This window comes from Strongylocentrotus purpuratus, unplaced genomic scaffold (assembly GCF_000002235.5).
Source record: "Strongylocentrotus purpuratus isolate Spur 01 unplaced genomic scaffold, Spur_5.0 spur5_scaffold_8, whole genome shotgun sequence".
Taxonomy (NCBI): Eukaryota; Metazoa; Echinodermata; class Echinoidea; order Camarodonta; family Strongylocentrotidae; genus Strongylocentrotus; species Strongylocentrotus purpuratus.
Window position 1 is genome coordinate 22,520,834 of NW_022145614.1, and position 24,714 is coordinate 22,545,547.

The 24,714-nt window shown below is 35.9% G+C and overlaps 1 protein-coding gene across 2 annotated transcripts; it reads right to left on the reverse strand.

The window, feature by feature from the left end:
- Positions 1–599: 599 nt before the first annotated feature.
- On the reverse strand, positions 600–23,550 carry LOC115920196 (hyalin-like). Of its 2 annotated transcripts, XM_030975376.1 has the most exons (12): positions 23,313–23,550; positions 15,475–15,676; positions 14,780–14,832; positions 12,332–12,583; positions 10,016–10,270; positions 9,322–9,549; positions 6,652–6,912; positions 6,012–6,122; positions 4,743–4,772; positions 4,077–4,196; positions 2,820–2,975; positions 600–2,441 (listed from the first exon to the last, which is right to left on the reverse strand). In XM_030975376.1, exons 1-12 carry the CDS (start codon positions 23,449–23,451, stop codon positions 2,236–2,238), a joined length of 2,013 nt encoding a protein of 670 aa, XP_030831236.1. In that variant the 5' UTR covers positions 23,452–23,550; the 3' UTR covers positions 600–2,235. The 2 variants fall into 2 exon arrangements, with proteins under 2 accessions (XP_030831236.1, XP_030831237.1); XM_030975377.1 differs by lacking the exon at positions 14,780–14,832 and having other exon boundaries at positions 15,422–15,676.
- Between the last annotated feature and the right edge of the window lie 1,164 nt (positions 23,551–24,714).

Genomic DNA, 24,714 nt, shown 5'->3' on the forward strand with positions numbered 1-24,714 from the left:
GCTAAGGCAGTGACTTCAATGCTAAATGTACAATAAAAAGATAATCTGAAAGTTTGAGTGAAAACGGACCATTGTTAATGATAAAACTTGGGAAAAACTGATATGACCGAACCTTAATTCTCCTATTTCATTATATTCTAATTACATTTTAGGCCGACGTAAATCACCACAAGGCAATGAATTGGCTCTTGTACCTTTCCAAACATTTAAAAGTTAATTTTTTTTTTTAAAGTCTGTTTAAGGTATTATTTTCATGAAAAAACGGTCGGGAATATTCAAAAATTGGTTGGGGAATTTACTGTTACAGGGTTTTGAACAGTGACGCCTTTAAAGAAAACCCTAAATATTTGTTTGCATGTTCAGAGGGTTAGAACAGTAGAAGGAATATAGTAGTAACATTTTTTACCAAAATTACACAGTTTTTTCACCAACCTTTAACAATGTTACAGAGTCACTTTAACATATATATATTATATATATATATATATATATATATGTAAACAATAACAACAATCAACTATGTGTTGCATACATGAAAAGCATCATGAGAATATAGTACATACACTTTGACATAGAAGAAAGAACAAAATATCCTTAGATATCGCTTCCAAAGCAGCACTGCTTTATTAGAAACCAATAAAAGACAGGTTTAAAATGTATTCTCCACCATTACAGTATTTATCAAAAAGTGCATGAAATGAAAATGGAAGACAAAAAAATTGTTAATTGTGAGTGTCCTTGTAATTTCAGAAAATACTTGCATAAAATTGGGAATGAATGCTTATCATAAAGATACCATAACTAGTGAATAGTATTCTATTTTCATGTTACACGTGTCTCTTTATACACCTGGTTCAATATGTAAACAAATTTACTCAACAATTTGTAACATTAAGACAAATCAAGAATAATAATGTTCTAAATAAACAAAAAAAAGCTATACGTACCTATAATTGGTAACCTGAATATAATGTGCAATGGAAAGACACTGATTCTCACAATTGATAATGTGAAACAAAGAGTATAGCAATTCTTCATTCTCTTCTGGACATACATATATATAACATAAAACACCATCTAAAATAGAGAATATTTCTATTAATCTGAAAGAATACATTTACCAACTGCATTAAAAGAAAGACAAAAGAGCAACACGTTGCCATGCAAATATGAAAGACCATGAATACAGAATATAAGTTGTCTGTTGAATTTCTACAAAACTCTGGTTCCTCATGTGCTGCATTAAATCACATTTATAAATCGACAAATCAGAAAAGTAAACATCTGAAATTGTCAGTTAAACACATGATTTAATTTTGATAAAAAGCACAGAGACCAGCTATTGCTTACATCAAAGTCTAAAGCAAGTGCGACTACAAAACACAAAACATTAAGGTTCATATTGACAAACTCTATTCAGGATTTGCAATCAGCATGTGATTGTTAGTTATCATTATCAGAAAGAGAGTCCCGTACAGAATATTCTTGTGATAGCTAAACATGAATTAAAATAAGAAAATCCCTCTACCACGATACAAATATGATACAAAAAGAAATGGCATGATTGATATTGAGTAATCATTTCTTCCCATCAAAAAATCTAACAGCTTGGATTAAAAATAAAGGCAATTAGTACAATATACACGTACATGTATGAGCAAAACAACATGATAAATTTAATGAGAACATTTGAAGATGTAAAATATGTTCTGAGTAATGTAATATAATAGATATAATACCAAATATTTATTCTGCATCATTCAGTACACCACTATTTCTATTTCAAGCCAAGAATGTACAGAACAATTTGAAACAAATAGAGCTCCAATCTGACATTCTTGTAGCCTGTACAGAATTACGATATGGAAGAGTAAGATAGATGCATGATTGCTAAAATAACATTGAATTGTTTAATTATACATACAAACATATGTCGCTCCAATAAGTGGGGGTACCAACTTAATGGTTAGTTATTAGATTAATATATTTAAATGATATGCAGTTCTTTGACATTGGTTATTTTAATGGTGATTCTACACATCATATCATTGCTAGTATATATCATATCACCGGTAAATACTTTCTTTCATTCAGAAAAACAAATTACAGTACCCTGGTCTTCAGCACAATGCCAAATATTATGCTGCCATAAGTACAAATCTTGCAATGTTAACCTCATTTAAACTCCTTTTGGGAGTGTTTAAACTAAACATGTACAAGTATGGTTGTGTGCATTTAGTTGACAAATGCTACTTCATCTGGGCGGGTCTTGGTCCTACCAGATATGCGGGGCATAATCCTACAGATAGTGATGGAGAGGATTAAGATTACTAGGACAAGCAGGCCCATTGCTGCTAAGGTAGGCCAGTTCATAAAGCCAGACCTGTCTTCAACTCTTTCCAAGTCCTGATGTCCACCAAAGTTGTGGTGTACCTCAAAGTCTGCAGAAAGTAAGAATAAGGAAGATAAATATTTCTCAAGCAGGAGGGTTTTCCAGTATTAAAAACCTACTCTTACCAAGGTTTCAACACTAATACTAAATGATATCTGCCAAATAATCTTGGTAGAAATATGCAATAAATGCATGTGAGTACCGGTAATGAGCATGGAAACTGCATGCAGATATGTCAGTTGTCCTTTTCACCATCTGTTTTCAGCACGTTTTAACGAGTTTATATGTTTTGCCAACCTAAAGAAAAGTAAAAAGTTCAGAACTTGAGCCATTCAATCTCTGAGTGGGAATTTTATTAACAGATCTCAAAATTTGCTTACCAATAGATTCAACTTTTCAAAAGTGGAAATAATTTCAGTATACTTACATGACTCGCAATTTTGCCCAGTCCAGTCTGATAGGCAGAAACAGGTGTAAAGTTCCTGGATCTGGACTATACAGGTACCATTATGAAGACAAGGGGATGAGGAGCAGGCATCTTCACCAAGCAACGCAGGTGGAACATCAACTTTCAGGATATCATCTGAAGAAGAAATAACATGATAAAATGTGCCTCAACCCTTGCGAAGCCATCAAGTTATACAACAGGTATCAAACATAACTTCCCAAGACAACTTTCCCATCAAAGTGCCCTTTAGCTTTTGTTGTTCATATTGATCCAATATTGTTATATTATATATTATTACCTATACAAGGCATTTTAGCTGCAAAATAAAAAGACATATTCTGCATGCTACTCCAAATACAAAACCAGAGCGGGCAACATTTGCCATATTGCCTTCTTCCAGATTTTCCCCATAAACCACTGTACTAAATTAGAGGGCAACATTCTGACATATTCCACTCTTTCTTGTCAGTGCACTTTTATTAAAGTGCATACACACAGTAGTGTGTAGGCGTTAAAGTGTACGCGTGGCAACAATTTATGACACAATTACATTTTCATACATTTTTATCTCTGGACAAGAGTAAGGGGAATACATGCATACATGGTGAATAAAAATCATGCTTGATACCAAAGTTGTATATCATTTGTAAAAAAATGCCTCTTATAGGTAATATTAATTACATAGACAGGGCTACTTTTGGGGTACATACAAAATATTGACCGCGCTAAGACCATATTGCCCTTGTCTTCGACTTTGGGCAATGTGATCTTAGTTTGGTCAAAATTTCTAATAAACCCCTCAAGCCCAGTCAATATAATACAATTATTTCACAATTATGAACCAATATGAATTTCAAGATGAAAATCGAATTCTTTGCAGTCATTATTAGATGCAAGATCAAAATACAATATCAAAAGGGTTAAGGTCTGTGGTTTACACTTGACTTGAATATGACTATAATACCTAATAGTAGTAATACTTGCCATTTCCAATGTAGGAAGTACATTAGGAACGTGTGAGATAAAATTGAGAGAAAATGATGGAAATGTATGAGTAAGTGAGAGGTAGTATCATCATGATCTTCACCATTATTTGGTGTCTATTTTCCCCATGATGTTGGGTTGAATGTTTCTTTCACTTATTGCTCTTCTCCAAGCCTTCTTGTCTTCAGCATCTACCTGGCTGAGGCCAGATGCTCTCATGTCTTTATCTAGAAGGTGGATAAAAACTCTTACCATGTTGACAGAGGATTCCTGAGTATCCCGGTCGGCATTGGCAGGTCACATCTCCCTCAGGTGTCTCCAAACAGCGTCCTCCATGTTCACATGCGCAGGTGAACTCAAGCTGGTGTTCAACTGAAGGACAGACAGAGGAGATAAATGACAGAGCTTAAAACACTACTACACTGCCGCGCTCCACTGTCAATATGACTATAGATGATAAGACAATGGTATAATCAATGCTCAAGAAATCTGACAAGACCTGTTTATTGACTAGATAAATACTAAATTGTGTCTGTTGTCTTAAAGCTGGCAACTAGTTTTTGTAAAGCATCATTCACACATGCCTGAGGAAACTGTTTCAGTAAACTGCAGGGTCCAAATAGCCATTACGCACATCACATTTTGGAATCTTATTAACATGTTTTTATGGTTATTGAGCCAGGGTAATAATAGTACTCTGTAGGTGCCCAGAGCATCCCCTGGGGCAGATATGTATGAAATATAAATGTAGCTCTTATTATTATCATTATTTAAACTTGCCAAATCTCTTTATAGTAGAAGCTGTATGTGAAGCTTATCTTGGGAATATTGTTTAACGACATGAAACATACAAAGCAAAATACTTTCCAGTGATTGATACACTTAAATTATCTAATCAATGCAAATTGTTATACTTACCAGTTTCCTCCCAGTGTGCTTTCCTCTTTTCTGTAGAGAATTAAATAGACAATTTTAGAAAATATTGCAAACTGCAAATATCAATAGATAAATTGGTCATCATGCCCTATTTTTTGCTAGGATATGTATGGATTTTCATAGTCCTCCCATTTTAAGAAATATTTATGCTGCCCCCATAATCTCTAAACCAGACCAGAGGGGTGTTTCACAAAGATCCAAAGTCGAACTTAACTCTTTGTTAGACTTCAACATTTTGGAGAGCCATTTGTAGCCTTAAAAATTTTAATATATTCAAAAGCGAAAATTCAAGTACTTTTTATACATTCAACATCAAGAACATAAAATATCCTTGATAATAGAAAATACGAAAGATTTGAATCAACATTTGATGTCTTTTAAAATGACTTTTACAAAATATTTTCATAGATGCCAAGGGCTTTCCATAATTGTCCAACTTAGAGATAAGTTCAACTTAGGATCTTTGTGAAACACTCCCCAAGTCTTATAAATTGTGGTGTGTTGCAGAAAGTCATCGGTCTTAATAACTTATGGTTGATCCCCCTGAATTATGGGCCCAAACAAGAAATGTATCTATGAGGCATAATTTATTTTACTAATAAACAATAGTACAGATCAAGTAAACTATCTTCAAGTATCCTTTGACTTCACATTATTAATTGTACATTTACATCACAAGAATGAAAGATAACCAGGATGGTAACTAAAATAATTCAACACAACATTAAACGAATACACATTCACACCTATCAAGAAGAGCACATAAAAAAGGGTGAAATGCCAAATAAAATTACATAATCTTTGGCAGGCCTAAAAACCTGGCATTACCTTCAAAATAAAAATTTAATCATAATTACATGTTTGCACAACTTTAAAAAGAACATAATACAAATACATGTAGCCTTTTCTCCTAAAACATGAAAATATGTGTATGTACATGTACACAAGATCCAAAAATATCTACAACATTGCTAATTTGATGACAAAAGGAAGTGATCCAAACAATCATTCTTTTCATTTTTAAATCAGGTGACTTTGGATACGAATACTAATACGTTGCATACATGTATGCTGATGTGTAAAATAGCATAAAGGATAATGATCTAATTTATGATGACAATGGCCTTAAAGCATTTTCATTCTGAATCAACAAAAACACTTTTAGTAGAATGAAATAAAACATTATAGTGTTCCTGGGCTAAGAATTTGGGTACAAATATTGTTATAATATGTGAATTGTATTGTTCTTACTCCTTCTTCCTTGTGTCTGTGCATTGGGACAGTAGAACTCCTGATCATCATTTGGATTGAAGTAGCAAGCCGGATCGGGACAGGGGTTACATCGGCAAATGTTAACACCCTCTGGATAGCAAGAAGAAATACGATCGGTGAAGGGTGTTTAGGTGTAGCACAACATTTAGCAGGAGGAGGAAAAAAAATGACTGGTATTGCAATGTTTTCCTGAAAGCCTTTATAGTTAGGTCACATGAGACACATTTTGATCCTTTATTGTGCAGCAAGTGTTTTAAACAGACATTGTGAATAGTAATGATAAATCATGATTAAATAAAAGTCCAATCCCTTGCTTTGTTGCTTTTACCTTTCAATATAGCAAATCAGATTATATTTTTAAGAGAGTACCATGTATAACAATAGACATATGATTTACATTAAAGTTAGCACATTATAAGGTTGAGACTTGGTGATTTCTTGAAGTTGATTTTGGAACACCTCTTCAGATATGATTATATTTATTTTTAAAATAAGATTGACACTGTCTTTAGAGATTCACCAAGTGGGACTGTATATGTATTAAAATAGCATGAATAGGTGCTTCATGTTCCTTCTCTTGATAATAAAAGGGTGGGGCATAGTGATATATCATACTTACGTATAACAGAAAGGTCTATAGCACAGTCTGTCTGATATCCCTGCTGGTTGGTGAATGAGTACACAATCAGATAATCGCCGATTGCATAGTTATTCAGTGGTGAGCTGTTAGCAGGAGAGACTGTGACTGCAACTCCAGCCTGAATTGAAGAAGGCTCTGTGTATCGAGCGCTGCAGTTAACGCTATTATATGTTTCGTAAACAATCGTCTGGGCATCTTGCGGACAATTATTAATGACAGGAGGTGCTCTTCCATCATTAGCTGCATACCAGAAAGAGAAAAAAAAGCAAGAGTAAAGATTTATCATTGTTTTTTATGATTTTAGTCCAACACATGACAATAATTGGTTTTGTACAATGTACATGTGTATACAAACCCAACACAACACTCAGCCATTTCACCCTTGGATTAATATAAAATACATTTTTCAACAATTTAAGAAATTCCATTCTAATGTGAGATTGGTTTTAATAAAAAGGAGAAAACTAAGAGAAAAAGAATCAATACAAATTTAAAGGAAAATTTGAGAAAGGAAAACTGACAACTCTGCACCCCTCAATTGTTTGTTAACAAATAATTTCAATACTTTCTAATTTTTTCAAAGGAAAATATGTCATTCTTATGTGTTCCCCGGATCTTTATCAATTATTTTTACACACCTACTTTGTAAAATATATCTTTTCAAACAGCAATAATTTTTTATTTTTTTTAACGATTATCAATACACAAGTAGAGAGTTACTCATATTGAAATTGCCAGTCCTATAAAAAACAAAATTCATAAATTTGTATATATTTATACCCTAAACGATCTTCCTCAAAATTTCAGGGGTATATTCTTCTCATATTTTGCCCTATCGAAACCACTTTTTACTAGGTGGACTTCCCTTTGAACAATGACTTTTGTATTGCATTTATCTTAAATAAATTCATTGAGTTTCAGAAAACTGAATACTTTCATTCTGATGGGCCATAATGCAGGAGGCACCCGATTCCTGTATGCAATAGGTAAGTACACACATATTATTCCAGCAGCTATCCTATCGTTATTTCTAATATTCTTGGAGAAGCTATGTTATTTCTTCTAATTCATTGACCCTTTAATTGTGGTATATCATTCAATCAAAAAACAAAAACAAAGAAGGGAGGGAAGGGGAGAAGAAGAAGACAAACTAGATGGATCATCTACAGCGCGCAGACGAAAATGATGCCTCCGCCAATAGAGCGATTTTATAAACCAAAACAGAAGCAATTTTTAAAATTCAAGTTTGATTGTAATCCATTAAAAGGTTCTCAGAATATTGTGATTTCATGCTATTTTACACAAACATGTGTGATCCTCTGATCTCTAACCTCATGACCCAAAAATCTAATAAGTTCATTGGTTCAGCAAGATGCATATACATGTCTAGAGTTGATAGTAATCCTTATGTTGGTTCTAATGATAATGGAATCACAAGCTATCTTTGCATACATAATAAGTAGTTCTGTAAGTCAGGCGCCATGTTCGGTTTGGCAGAGTTCGGCAATTTTTTACACGAACTTGGTTCGGTTCGGGGTTCGGTAATATAATATCAAGCAGCGTTAATATAGCTACGGTAGGCGGCACTGGGCGGCCAGGCCTGGCGGGCCGACCAGCATGGAGCTTCTTCTGCATCTGCCTACCACTCCTGATGAAAAACACTGCTTCGGCACAAATTTCACATAAAAAATCTGCTTTAAACGTAACTATATGTGAAGAAAAGTAGTACTTACATTCATATTTCCGTCTTCAATTGTGTTTTATTTGCAATTTTACAAGAAGCATTTTTTCAATTTGACAATAAATGATATTTTTTAAAGATTTGTTGAGACGGTTTTTGTCTAATATGTTACGACTCATGGAAGCTGCCATTTTGGATATACGCCCAGGCTCGTTCGTTTTCTGTTCTTTTAAATGTTTAATTTTAATAAGGTAAAAAACAAAGTACCTTATTTTCTTGAATACATAAATAAAAATCCTATAATATACATTTATTTCATTATTTATATTGTAAAATTTGTTCGATATTGTTACAATTAAAATATTAATTATTTTATTGATTGGGTTTGAGGCAAACTTGTTTTAATCAGCACCTAGTACGCACGTGTATTCTTGTTTATAGCTTGCGATCGGGACGTTGCAGAGGTCAGGATTTGGGATTTAAATTGCATCAGTGAAGTCGCGCCAACCACTTGAGAGGCATAAATCACAAAGATGGAAAATCAGAAAAAGGTAAATATAGAATGAGCAATCATGACATGAAAATTAGGTACAAAGTGACAAGTTAATTAGCTTGCAAAAACTTTTAAATATTTTTTTGCCAAACATCCGAACCAGGCCTTTGCGTTCGGTTTGGTTCGGTTCGGCTCGGTTCGGCTCGGTTCAGAAGTGCCATGTTCAGCGGTTCGGCTACAGCACTAATAATAAGCCCCATGAACCTGGACCTAGTGACCCCAAAACCTAATCAGTTCATTGGCTCTACAAGATACATATATGTCTTGAATTTGATGGGAATGCATCAATTTGTTCTTGACATAACGCAATGATAAGAACGGAACATACGGACAGTCGGACAACCCGAAAACATGTCTCCGGCTACTACGTTGCGGAGGCATAAAAATCAAGTAACACTATATTCTTAATCTTTACCTGTCACAGTGACATAGAAGGAGCACTGTCCAACATTGCCAGATGGATCGGTCGCCGTGTACACTACAGCATATCTTCCAACATTAAAGGGTGTGTTGGAAGTCCTGCTTGCTACTAATGTAGCCTGCTCATTAGGTGTTGGTTGGTTCCAATTCACCAAAACACTTTGGCCGTTTGGTGCTAATACCTCCTGGTTGCCAGGACAAACGATTTCTGGTGGAGTTGTGTCTATGTAAAACAAATTGAAGGAAAATAGATAAATTATTCCATGTTCTGTGTGATGGTGATAGGGCTAACCCTATAGAGAGCGAATTCACTTAAAATATCACTGATTATGTACACATGTATATTTATAAACCAGAAGCAAATCCATGGTGGTGCCCATGAGGGCTATACTGCTCACACTTTTGAGAAAAATTATTAACAGAAAAGGTTTTCCCTGACAGCAGGACTGTATAGATACAGTAGAATTACATAGACTTGCAGGTGATGATGTTAATATTAACATGATTGAATATAAATGTAACCAATCATCTGTCCTTGAATCATTCATCAATACTCCTTTTTTTGGGCCCTGTAACAAAAAATTTTCCAATCAATTGCAAAATGGTAATGGCAAATCAACATATTGTTAAAAAGACTATTAAACAATCAAAATCAGAATTATTTCAATCTTTTCCATGAATACACCTACCTGTGCTTTGAGAGGTAACTGTGACAGTGAAAGTACACATAGCAGAATTCCCTGCATCATCAGTCACAGTATACGTGACTTGAGTGTTTCCAAACGGAAAGGAAGCAGGGGGGCTATAAGTAGAGGTCTGTGTGGATTGTCCAGAGTTGTCCGACGAAGTGGGCGGATTCCAAGTTACTGTAGTTTGGCTTTGTCCAGGGAGAAGCATTCCTGTAGCCCCAGATGGACATCCCACCAACATTGGGTCTGTTACATCTGTGTTTATACATTCATGGAGAAAAAGGATGATATAAACAAACAGCCACAGAAAGATCTCATACATGCAATACTCACTTGCATGGTAAATCAACTCTTTATAGAGAACACATATACACATATAATCTCCCTGTGCCACATTGTATTATTTATGGGATAGATATACCAAAGGCTTCAAGATCAATCTATCAATCTTTCAATCAGTGTTGTCATGGAGGAGCTCATTAAGACCAGAAATGGGTAATTTTGCAAATATATTATGCTGTGCAAAGTTGCACGTCTTGCAGAGGAGTGCACCATGGAGAGGCGAAGAAAGCAACTGCAGTGTTAAAGGGAAATTAACCTCAACTACATGTTAATTTCAGTTTGTAGGCCATTCAAAACTGAAAAATCATACATTTGACGAAAGGGAGGACGTAACTCTTCTTCAGAATCCTGTGAATAGTTTTTCCTGTTGTACTAGAACTTTTTGTCCAGAAATTTCTGCACCTTCAGAGCTGCTACGTATAGCTTGAAAATTTCATCGCAATTATGTCGGTCATGAAACCGATGACACGATTTCCCCTTGGTTTTTGAGGAACAATAATTACAACCAAACACTTGGCAGTACACCATGTTTGACGTGCTTATAGCAAGCGTGCTGCTCTCCTTGCGATACGTCACAACCCAGAAGTTTAGAAGGGAAATTCCTTGGGGAGTAGACGACGTCATAAATATGGCGCATTTGGCATACAGCAATGCTTTTTATATCAAATGAAACGTTGTTGTACTCTGTCATGATAATGCATCATAGTCAAGAGGTTAATTCCCCTTTAAGGGGCCAATGAATTGAACATGTACTTTCTGGAGTAAATAGATTGAGAAATTTTCAAAATCAATTAAAAAATAATATTCTGATTTATGGTACATCATTAAACTTCATTTCCAAGGAAATACATCAATTTTTCGTCAATTTCTTGGGTATCATACTTCAGAAGAACAAAAATGCAGTGTTTTAGTACTGTTTTTCTTTATTTCTTGTTCTGCGTAATATGAAAACAAAGGCTCACAAATATTACACTATAAAATGTTCTACATGTATATTCATTAATTTGCCATTCAAATAGGGAATAATTATTATGGCTATCAATTGTCCATTAAATGAGATTAATAAAATATTGAATACCCTTGAGTGGAATGCAAGGGTGTATTACATTATCTGATTAAAATATTTTACGAGTCGGCACAAGTGAAGTATTTTCAAAGCAAGTGTGATGTGTATCCCAAGAAAGAAAATTTATTCAATATTATTATTATATTATTATTTATATGAACCCTAGTACATCATCTTTTTAACATTACATCCTTGTGTTTTATGAACTTGCAGATAAATCAAAGAGTATTATATATCTTATGTCCCTTCTCAAGTATTTTGGCAAGTGCTGCACATGTACATCCACCGTCTAAGCCTTTGCATATGGATATGTGTTTTCAGTTCTGTACTCGTTTGCAAACCCCAAACCATGAGATATAGGAACAATACTGCATAGTCATCCGGATACTCTTTGACAACCGAGAGGTATTGTTTTAAGTTGCCCGGTAATCAGGATACTTTTTCTCAAACCATGAGGCGTTGTTTAAAAAATGCAGTCATCTAGATCGTTTTTGCATGAACTAGGAGATTAATAATGTATTTACTTGTTGGCTCAAAATCCTTCATACAAATTATAATACATCATTTTCTTCTTTTAATAATTACATATCATTATACTAAAATAATAATAATAATAGTGGGTTCTTGTATAGCGCTCATGTCAGTCAGATCTGAACCTCCTGGCGCTCCCGATTATTACCCTGGCTTTAGCATGGCTGCCATGCTATAAAAAAGATATTATACACTCTGCATTCAAAATTTCACACCATTGCAATAATTTTGAAGCATTTGTTAAATAGGGTTTGTCATTGTACTAAATCAACCTGAACATCAAGACCACCTTCCTATAAAGACCAATTTCCATGTCTCCCCTGAGTGGTCTTTATATACAGGTTTCAAAGTACATCCTCACACATTAACCATCATACCTATAACTATGACAGAAAAGGAACAGGTAGTTGAGAGGCCAGCTGAGTCTGTTGCTGTGTATGTAACTGGGGTTGAACCAGCCTGAAATGAACTGCCAGGTTGAATCGAAGGAGTCACAGTTGGTGTGTCAAAATCATCAGTTGCAGTTGGTGCTGTCCAGAAAACAGACACTTGATTTGAGGTAGATGGCAAGTCTCGAGTTATAACCTGCGGGCAGTTGAAGAGTTGAGGCGGCTGGTTGCCAGTAGTACCTGGAATAGTAATGAAACAGAGAGAGAGAAAACGAAAGGTTGTGAAAACCCATACGACCATGTAATGGAGCAATATGAAATATTATGATTAGTCTTTAATACCACAGTATTGTTTCGAGACTCCAACCCCCAAATCCTTTCTGTCAGCGAGATATATTTGTTTGGCTTGTCATAAATGTAGGTATTTGTGAATTGGACCCCATCTTAATTCCTTATTTTTTATATAATGTTTTTTTTTATACTTGTCTGAGGTTTTGTTGGGGAATTTTGACAAACATATTTTGTTAGAAATTTTGGGGATATTATATAGAGCCCCACGTTTACCAAACCCTGGAGTTGCCCCTCCTTATATATCATTTACTTCTTCTGGTACATATGTGAACCATCACAACAAAACTTGAAAAAATAGGGGGGAATGTAAGGAAGAAAAAAAAGAAAAAAGAAAAAAGAAAGAAAAAAAAAAAAAAATCAAAATTTGTTAACAAATTTATTTTTAATTCTTCATATGTTCAATGTTTCATGAATGTTCTGAAAAAAAATTCCAGTGAGAGGAAAGCAGGAAAGGGTCGAAAAGGCAGTTTTTGCGAGTGCTTATTTTGGTCAGCTCTTTTATAGAGTACCGAAGCTCTGACATGATGAAAATCTATTTTTGGAATTTCTCAATTTTTTCTTCATTTTCCGAAAGAGCATCAAAAATAGTGTTCATATGTCGAAAACCAATGAAATATGTGTAGTATTCGCTGAATAAATAGATTTCCTATGGGAACTCAGTGTTATATTGCTCTGGCTCATAATTACATTTTTGATGACGTCAAACTATTTGCTAAGCCCCACCCCTCAGTGACATATGGCTTTAATTGGCCATTGGTGGTTCACAGTCATGTGATCTCTGTAAAGAATTTTCCCAGTTTGCACATTCTTTTAAAAAGCAGCATATTTCATAGCTGTCTTAAATGTGAATAGAAAAGAAAGATAGCTTTTAAAAAAGAGTATGGGAACTGTGCCATTATTTCAAGGGCATAATTAAGAAGGAGCAATTAAAGATATCAATAATCGCCTGGTCAGGGCATGTCTTAATTCCTAGTCTTTAAAAAGCGGCAAATTCTAAAGCTCTTTGAAAAAAAGAAAAGAAAAGAAAGGTAGCTTTTAAAAGAGAAAGAACAGGAACTACATCGAGACTACGACACTGGTGTTATTTTTGAAGGAGAAAAATTACATTTTTACTTCATCTCACTGTGTATCAAATACAAATACGAAATATATAATAAAGTTCACTTTTAAAAGAGAGAAAAGGAACCATGTCGAGATCACAAGTTCATGATTTAGAAAGAGAGAATAAAAATATTGATAATCTTCTGGTCAGGGCGTGTTTCAATTTTTCATCTTCTAAAAACAGAGAATTCTTTAGCTATATACAAAAAAACTGGAGGAATAATGCATGAAATCATTTTTTTTTCAGAGTCGGTACAGTATACAGAACTAATTAATCATGGTAATCTTGTCAAAATTTTATTGGATTCATCTGGAAATATTTTTGCATTCAGTAGTTACCAAGTTTTATCATTCTGAATTTAAAAATGAGTTTGGAAGTCTGAAAATCAAATGAAAGTTTCTCATTCTGAAAATGAATTAGGGTTCATACTTCCCAAAAATGAAACATGGGAAAAGATTATGAAGAAACAGATACACTAGGTTTTATTCAAATTGAAAAGTGATTGCTAGGGCCTTTTTCAAAATGAAATTGACAATGAAATTAAAAATGCTCATGCTTAAAACCGAATGGAAGTCAAGCAATTTTTCTCGTAAAACCCTTTTTGAAAACTTTTGTTTTCTCATGGTTTAAAAGCTATTACTGTATCTCCATCCCTCTCTATAGAGTTGAGTTAAATATCAAACAAAAGCTAATGATGTAAGGGTTATTGTGCTAAAAGCATATTTGAACAAAGAGAAGTAATGTATGGACACAGTAACCTGTAAGTATCCTATAGGTGAGAAACATTTAATGTTAATCAAGTTTACTATTGTGATATTTAAACCTGTTAGTGACTACCGGTACTGAATTCTTTCATTCTCATTGGCTTGATGAAGAAACCACCTGATTTCATAGGAAATGGGTTAAAGAATGTGTCACAAAATGACAAAATCATTGGACTGGCTTACATATTGAAATACGTAACAATCATGGTCTATACAAACCTTGTGTAACTGTGACCTGGAAGGAACAGCTAGTTGCCAGCCCAGCTGCATCCCTTGCTGTCGCCATTTTGTTTTCCATTTCATGCAGTTTCGCATTACACCGTACATTATGGTTGCGGTATATATCGGACACCAAATCTGCCTGCGATCACTTTTTTTAGCTAAACTTCCAGTAAATTATAAGAATATTGATGAATTTCGTATCAGTTTGTAAAAAAAAAGTAGTGTTCGAAAAAATTATGATTATTTTGTTTTGTCCGTTATGTATTTTTTCTTCCCCTCTTTGAAATGTCAAAGTTGGGGTGCGGCCTATGCAGCGGTGCGTCCTTATTGCCGGCAAATACGGTATGGCACTTTACAAATAATCATTATTATCATTATTGCTATTGAGCTAATAGCATTTTGAGCCAAGAGAAGTAACCTCTAAAGTACCCTATAGGTGGTGATACATTTAATGTTAATTATTTACTATTGTGATACTTAAACCGGTTAGTGAGTACTGAATTCTTTTATTCCCATTGGCTTGATGAAGAGACCACCCGGTTCCAATAGGAAATGGGTTAAAGAATGGGTCCAAAATGACAAAATCATGGGACTGGCTTACATATATTGAAATACATAACAATCATGGTCTATACAAACCTTGTGTAACTGTGACCTGGAAGGAACAGCTAGTTGCCAGCCCAGCTGCATCCCTTGCTGTGTACGTAACAGGAGTTACACCAACAAAAAACTGACTGCCAGGTTGGAAAGTACTTGTTAAAGCTGGTGTGCCAGAATCATCGGTTGCAGTGGGTGGTGTCCAGAGAACAGCAACTGAGTTTGCTGGTGGAATTAAAACCCCAGAAGCAGATGCTGGGCAATTGAAAAGCTGCGGTGCCTGGTTTCCAGCAGTTCCTTGATCATGATAAAAACATTGAAAAAGAGAATGAGTAAGTGTGTGTGTGTGTGTGTGTGTGAGAGAGATAGAGAGAGAGAGATGTAAATTTAAAATCTGCAAAGGCTTTAAAAAAATAATGAGATACATGAATGTCGTACACTTAATGCCTATTATATGGTGTTGTATATAATGCATGTTAACATGTATCCAATCAAGTCATCCTCAATGTTTTGATAGTATTCATTCTGCCCCCCCCCCCCAAAAAAAAAAAAAAAAAACAACAACAACACCAATAAAATAGTTTTTTGCATCCTAAACACAAGATCATCTTCAATCTGGCTGATTTTTAGCTTAATTTCCCAAAACATCATTACTTCAATGGTTTAATTCTGAAGAAAATAAAGTTTTTTTTTAAATCTTAATCTTTTTCATGAGAAGAGATCCTAAAGAAACAAATAAACTAGGTCTTATTCAAATTGAAAATGGGTGCTAGGGCCTTTTTCTAAATGAAATTGACAGTAAATTGAAAAAATAAGACTCGAAAAACAAAACGGAATTTAAACTTTGGAAGCGTTTTTCTTGTAAAAACACCTTTTTGAAACCCCATTCCTGAGTCTTACGGTTTACAAGCTTTTATCTCCACTAATGCTCCTTCTCTAGAATTGAGCTTTATATGAAATTGAAGCTTATGAAAACTAGATGGAACTTTGACTGCGTGCTGTCGAAAAATGATGCCTTCGCCATAGAGAAATTTTACAAACCAAAACTTCAAGTTTGATTGTAATCCATTTGTCAATTTGAATGATAATGCATGCACAAGCTATTTATAGGCATACATAATGAGCTACATGACCTTTGACCTGATGACCCTAAAACCTAATCAGTTGATTGGCTCTGCAAGATACATATACATGTCTTGAGTTTGATAGAAATCTGTGTATTGGTTCTCATGATAATGTGATTAACAAGCTATTTGTGATACATAATGAGCCTTGTGACCTTTGACCTTTGACCTGGTGACCCAAAAATCTAATCAGTTCATTGGCTCTGCAAGATACATACATGACCCTAGTTTGGCAGGAATCCATCAATCAGTTCTTGAGATAATGCATGCACAAGCTATTTTTGCATATATAATGAACCCTATGACCTTTGACCTTCGACCTCATAACCCCAAAATCTAATCAGCTCATGGGCTCTGCAAGATACATACATGACTTGAGTTTGGCTGTAATCCATTAATTGGTTCTTGAGATAACGTGATCACAAGCTATTTTTGTACATAACAAGCCCTGGGACCTTTGACCTTTGACCTTGTGACCCCAAAATCTAATCAGTTCATTTGCTGTGTAAGATACATACATGACTTAAGTTTGGCAGGAATCCATCTACCGGTTCTTGAGATAATGCAATCACGAGCCAATTTGCATACATAATGAGCCCTGTGACCTTTGACCTTGGATCTCGTGACCCCAAAATCTAATCAGTTCATTGGCTCTGTGAGATACATACATGACCCAAGTTTGGCAGGAATCCATCAATCGATTCTTGAGATAACGCGATCACGAGCCAATTTGCATACATAATGAGCCCTGTGACCTTTGACCTTGGATCTCGTGACTCCAAAATCTAATCAGTTCATTGGCTCTGTGAGATACATACATGACCCAAGTTTGACGGGAATCAATCAATCGGTTCTTGAGATAACGCGATCACGAGAACGGGACGTACGGACAGACGTACGGTACAGACGTACGGACTGACAACCCGAAAAAATAATGCCTCCGGCTACTTTGTAGCGGAGGCATCAAAAAAATAAAAATGAAACCAAAAATTAAATTTGAAAAATGTGACTTTTCTCTCATTTTGACGGATTGGTAGCATATTAGGGGCCTTGTGGATTTTCATTGTTTGCATAGTACTTTTAAAGTACAACTCTACTTGTTCACTTTCAATAGTATTTGTAAACAAGTCGGATCTTCAGACCTTTTTCTCTCTGTAGTTCCCAAACAATACAACCACGGGGGATCGATCTTTTTGATCATGCTGGATCAGTTCTATGAGTAAATTACCACAGCCTCTTAAAGCCCCACTGCACTACTAGTAGCTACATGTACTTGCTCTCCTCTATATAGAAAACAATGCCTAAGCGGTGCTCGTTGGTCCCCATGATCTTCTTTTCTTATGTTAGGTAATTGAGAGCTGAGTTGATGAGATAACCACCTGCCAGTGACAATGCTGGGTGGTCTAATCCTCCTGGCCAAACTAGTACAGACAGGCTTTAAGGAAATATATACTGTAAACTCAATCAAGTCTTCTCTCAAAACTCACCTGGTCAAAACCGCTTTAAATCAATTCAATTTCATCTTTGTCATTCATTATTTTTGTGTCAACTTATTTTTGTCAATGTACACTTTAATTTGTATTGTTCACGTGCACTGTATTGCAATTTACATGTAACTATATCATTTTTAGGTACGGGTATGCTCTTAGCACCCTGAGCATTACTGCAAAATGAATACCGTATTTGCGGGCGTAAAGGCCGCAGTATTTTTGGAAGAAAAAATATCAAAAAGTCGGGGTGCGCCTTAACGGCGAAAGAGTAAAAAAAAAATTTTTAAAAAGTCAAAACCAGCACGAATTTGCACATATGGGACTACGAACGGCAAAATAACTATACCACTATGGTACAGGACATTTCCACACATCTTACCGACACTTTTACCTTGCATTGTTGACATAAAGAAAAAGTAAACGTCCTACACAACATTTGCCGATAGATCTTGATCTAAGTTCGTGCCAATGCATTGCAAAAGTAAAGGAAGGGACCGTTTAACGGAGCTGCAGCGAACATCCATCCAAAGTCGCCATTTTGTTTTTCCATTTCATGCAGTTTCGCATAATAGTTAGATAGTAAGAAGTAATAATTTATTGTCCTTTACAGGAAATTTGTTTTCCACTGGTTACAGAGTATTACAATACAAATATATACATGAAATATTACAAGACAGTGATAAACATGAATATTATGATAAGCATACATAAAGAATGAGATAATATGTGAGTAAGCCACTGTATATATGGTGGTTGAAGAGATAATATCAGATTCCATTTTACAAAATATGAAGCTAAATTATTTAATATTCATTGATTATTCCATATTAAATCTTAAAATGATAATATACATGAATTATTATTTATTATTATTATTATTATTATTATTATTATTATTATTGATTACCATTTTCAATAGTATAATTAATACCGGCATCGTTATTATTGTTAAGTTTATTGATGACACATAAGTTGTAGTTACTGGCTCAAACGTTAGTAAATAGTTGGATGCAGTATTCATGGCATATACATTTATATTGATACATTACATGGTAGGTTCATAGTAATCAAACACGTTTTGCTTTGGAATTGAAAAGATGAATGGAGTCGGGGATAAGGATCTTCGGAAACGTGCACGTTGGGTTCGTGGTGTGCACAGGCGTATTCCAGATCTGTTATAATTAAAGTGCTCATTCAGTGGGTGCGAGGGTCATGCATTATTTGTTTTTACTTTAGAAAGGGCATTTTTCTGATACAGATCTTCTATGGATGTTAGATCGGCTCCTGTGATAAGTTTTGCTGCCTTTCTGGGACGTTCGAGTAGTTTCTTGGCAGCAATTTTAGCGTTTGCATAATAGCAAATTAGGTTGAAGGTTAGGACACTCTGAATTAGGGACTTAAAGAACAGTTCTATCAACTTACTATCTACTCTTAAGTTTTTCATTACCCTAATAAAGTATAGTCTCTGGTTGGCTTTCTTTTGGATGTCTACAATGTTCTTAGTCCAATCAAGTGACTTTGAGATAGTAGTACCTAAATACCTGTACTCTGTAACTTGTTCTACAGGAGTATCATTTATCAAAATCGGGGTATGATCGAAGGGGTTTCGGCGAAAATCAATTATGATCTCTTTTGTTTTAGTTACGTTTAGTATTAGGAAGTGGTCATTGCACCATTTAACAACTCATCTATAACCTTAACGTATGGGTCTACATCTTCAGAAAGATAACCTGTGATTACAGTATCATCCGCATATTTGATGATACTGCACTCTCCTACATTACATAGACAGTCACTTGTGTAGAGGGAGAAGAGCGCGGGGGAGATGACACAGCCCTGGGCCCCCTGTATTTACAATTCTTGGACAGGATAAGGCGTTACCTAAGACCACTCTCTGTGGTCTGTCACTTAAAAAACTCTGTATCCACAGACTTAACTGGGGAGGGACTTCCATATCAATGAGTTTGTTTATCAGAAGGTGGGGGATAATAGTGTTGAAAGCACTAGAAAAATCCACGAAAGTGGATCTTACATAGGTCTTAGCCTTGTCTAAATGGGCATATACCTTATGTAGGTATGTTAGTACTGCATCGTCAACTCCTCTCTTACATCTGTATGCAAACTGCATGGGGTCAATGTAGGGGGAAGTGTATTCAAGAAGGTTCTTCATCATGATCTTTTCGAAACATTTCATAACACTACAAGTGAGTGAAATGGGTCGAAGGTCATTAAGTTCCTTCACTTTCTTCCCTTTAGGAATTGGTTTTATCAGGATGTTTTCCAAAGAGTCGGGATATGTCCCCTTTCCAGTGAATGGTTGAAAAGTTCATTAAATACCCCGGCTAACTGATCCCTACAAAGCTTGAGTACTTTGTTACAGATACCGTCAGGCCCTGGGCTTTATTAGTTTTAAGTGCCCCAAAACATCGCCTAACATCATGTTCAGAGATACATATTACATTTTCAGATCCACTTAACATTTGCCTTAGTCTGAGTGCAATTACGTCATTTTCAACTGTAAACTTTTTATCATATCTACATAGAAGTCATTCAGTTCATCGACAAAGTCCTGTGTTTGTCAAATCCCAGAGTCTTGGGCTTTGGTTTATACCCGTAATCACCTCCATCGTTTTCCAGGCAGCAGCAGGTTTGTTATTTTCATTTTCTTATTTTCGAGCTTGTTTTTATAAGACATTTTACAAGAGTCAACTAAGCGTTTAATTTCCGTTTGTACCTCTTTGACACGCGTCTTGTTACCATTGATGAGTGCACCCATTCTTTACCTTCAGCAGGTCCCGGAGTTCCTTTGTAACCCATGGCTTATTGTTGGGAAACATTTTAAACGTTTTAAGGGTATAATCGAGTCGACACAAAACTTGACATAACTTGTGATAGCATCAGTGGCTTCGTCTAGTGAGCTCGCTGAGTTGAACAATAGATCCCAGTCCGTACAGTCAAAGGCTGCTCGGAGTTCCTCCGTTGAGTCATCAGTCCACGCGTACCGTTGCTTAGTGACGGGCCGGCTTCTTTTCAACTTTTGCTTGTAAGCCGGTAGTAAGCGGATGTTTTGGGTGATCGGACTTTCCTAGACGATGACACGGTTTTCCAACGTATGCTTTAGGAATGTTACCATAGCACTTATCTAGGGTAGCTCCGTTTCTTGTTGTATGTCAATATATTGTTCAAAACGGGGAATATTAGCTAGGTGACGTTGGTAAATACCATTCAAGTGACATTGTTAAAGTCACCGATTATGAATGTAGGGCATCAGGGGACAACGAAGCTTGATGATTTACTTTAGCAGCTAGTAATTCACTGGCAATTTCAACATCAGCACGGGGGTGAATGTAGACCACAGTAATGAATATCTGGGGAAATTCACGGGGAAGATAGAAAGGTCGGAGTCCCACTGTAATGAGTTCAATATCGGGCAGACAAACGACATCCTTGACATCCCAATTATTACACCACTTTTGGTTGATATATAGACATACGCCTCCTCCTTTGCTTTTCCCTGACTGTTCTGTTTCTGTCTCCTCTTACTACATCAAAATGTGGAATATCAATAACATTGTCGGGAATGCTTTCTTTCAACCATGTTTTCTGTAAATGCCAATAGACAAGAATTCGGTATTCGTTCATGTATCTAGAAAGTGTTTCAAGTTCTTCCATCTTATTAGGCAACGAGCGTACATTCCCCAATATTATTGAAGGGAGGGCCGGTTTTGTTCCTCTCTTTCTCAGCCTTGTCCTTATTCCGCCCCTCTTACCTCTCTTACGGTGTTTGATCTCGGGTGGAAAGTCCTCATATCCGAGGGGTCGAGCATCCCCCGTGGCGGCGCGTAGGTTGAGTATCTCAGTCCGTGTGTATACAAGGCTATTCAGTTGGTGTTCGACTTTCAGGGCAGAACCAGTCAAAAACACCGATGCGAGGATCAAAAATATCCAAAGGTAGCCATGGCTAATCTCACAGTTATGGAAAAATGATGAAGGTCAAAGTGCACTCACAAAATAAGACAAAAATAGTAACAAATAATCCAAAGATGGGAGAACAAATCCAGTGGTGGTCGCCACTGAGCGGCGCCCTTAGCATTACACCGTAAATTATGGTAGGGATATATATCGGACACCAAATCTGCCTGCGATCACTTTTTTTAGCTAAACTTCCAGTAAATTATAAGAATATTGATGAATTTGGTATCAGTTTGTAAAAAAAAAAGGAGTGTTCGAAAAATTATGACTATTTTGTTTTGTCCGTTATGTATTTTTTCTTCCCCTCTTTGAAATGTCAAAGTTGGGGTGCGGCCTATGCAGCGGTGCGGCCTTATCGCCGGCAAATACGGTATGGCACTTTACAAATAATCATTATTATCATTATTGCTATTGAGCTAATAGCATTTTGAGCCAAGAGAAGTAACCTCTAAAGTACCCTATAGGTGGTGATACATTTAATGTTAATTAAGTTTACTATTGTGATACTTAAACGGTTAGTGAGTACTGAATTCTTTTATTCCCATTGGCTTGATGAAGAGACCACCCGGTTCCAATAGAAATGGGTTAAAGAATGGGTCCAAAATGACAAAATCATGGGACTGGCTTACATATATTGAAATATAACAATCATGGTCTATACAAACCTTGTGTACTGTGACCTGGAAGGAACAGCTAGTTGCCAGCCCAGCTGCATCCCTTGCTGTGTACGTAACAGGATTTACACCAACAAAAAACTGACTGCCAGGTTGGAAAGTACTTGTTAAAGCTGGTGTGCAGAATCATCGGTTGCAGTGGGTGGTGTCCGAGAACAGCAACTGAGTTTGCTGGTGGAATTAAAACCCAGAAGCAGATGCTGGGCAATTGAAAAGCTGCGGTGCCTGGTTTTCCAGCATTCCTTGATCATGATAAAAACATTGAAAAAGAGAATGAGTAATGTGTGTGTGTGTATGTTTGTGAGAGAGAGAATACATGTAAATTTAAAATCTGCAAAGGCTTAAAAAAAAATAATGAGATTACCGTATGTCGTACACTTAATGCCTATACATGTATGTACCATATGGTGTTGAATAAGTACTGGTGTATATAATGCATGTTAACATGTATTCAATCGAGTCATCCTCAATGTTTTGATAGCATTCATTCGGCCCCAAAACAAACTAAACATGATCTAATAAAATAGTTTCTTGCATCCATAACACAAAATTATCTTACATCTGGCTGATTTTTAGCACAATTTCCCAAACATCATCGCTTTTTATTGGTTTTATCCTGAAGAAAAGAAGCTGTTTCTGGGGACCCATGCACCTCCAGGAGGGTTTACAGTACCTGACACAATGATATTGAAAGAGCAGATTGCTTGGACCATTGACGTCACTGGCTGTGTAAGTGACCAAGCGGTTTCCTCCCACTGGCACAGAAATACCAGGGTTTGCATCACTGATGATTGTCGCGGACGTTTCGGCATCGGATGCAGTTGGTGGTGTCCATGTGGCTGTAGCTGATGTTGCTCCTGCTGGAGCTGACAGAACAATCGTTGATGGGCATCCGTTAACCACTGGGGGGTTGTTATCAACAGCTGAAGAAAAAAAAAGTGTGAATGATCTGAGACAAAAACCAATCTTGAGAAGTCGAGATAAGTATGGATTTTGAGGAAAAGCTGCAAAATAGCCCATCAACAAGACACCATAAACCTTAACCTGACCTTGACTGTAACCCTGACTCTGTCCTAACCCTTCATTGTAATTGTAACCTTAACCCAAATGCGTCTACATTATACTGATGCCTGGTGAAACATTCTGCAGCTGATCCAAATCTAGCTGCACAAGGTTTCAACTTTAAGACTTTATGATTGAGCAATTAACTCAATATTATTTGAACATTGCCGGCATCTGTCACTGATGGTTGATATCACACAAATATGATTGGAAAAAGAGTGCCTTCTCCCAAGCAGTAAAACCTATTCATCATCATACAATGTATAATAGGACAAGTCCAAGGTATTTTGGTCTTTGTCCCATACATTGCCAAGTTTCATGAAATTAAGAATGTAACAAAACTTGAATCTATTATTTTTTCTCATATTTGTTTGGTTAAAGCAATCGTATGGCTTTTAACTGAATATAGGTATCAAATATACAATGTTGGTCATTATATGGGACAAAATACTTTGTCTTTGCCAATAGCTGATGCACAAGAGGCTAACGTTTCTAATGAATCTAACTTGCTTTTACATTTCAGAATACCTTGGTTGTAGTTTTTTCAAGAAAGATTTGTATATTCATCAAATTCTAAAGTGGTGTTCTTCATTTGCATATCTTGACATCACAGTAGGTTTTTGAACATTGGTCATGAACCGTACTCATGCATCTAAGCAAGAAATTTACCACCCTTGGTCCAAATTTAGTGAAAATAGTGACACAACACATATGGGGGGGGGGGGGGGTAAAAAATGTCATAGTTTTTTTGAGAAACTTTTGTTCAGGTGAATTTGCCCTAATATTATTTTTTTAATGAATTCCCTCATGCTTTCATATTGCCACAGAGGGTGTTGTGCTGTCCTGAGAACCCTGCCTGTACTGAGAACTAAAAGTAATAATTGGTAGAGACTTACCAACCCAAATACCACCACCACGGTCACAATGACATTGAAATCACAGTTTGCAGTGTTTGCCTGGTCATCAATGAAGGTGTATCTCACTGGAGTTGTTCCAACGCCAAATGAATCTCC

What these genes read in the sequence shown, in the direction of transcription:
- LOC115920196 (XM_030975376.1), bottom strand. Translation starts at nt 23,451, where the DNA reads ATGCCGAAACGTCCGCGACAATCATCAGTGATGCAAACCCTGGTATTT. An exon ending in TTTCAATATCATTGTGTCAG is followed by an intron (nt 15,677 to 23,312) that starts GTACTGTAAACC and finishes ATCATGATCAAG; the next exon opens with GAACTGCTGGAAACCAGGCA. An exon ending in AGGAATCCTCTGTCAACATG is followed by an intron (nt 2,976 to 4,076) that starts GTAAGAGTTTTT and finishes TTTCTTCTTCAG; the next exon opens with ATGATATCCTGAAAGTTGAT.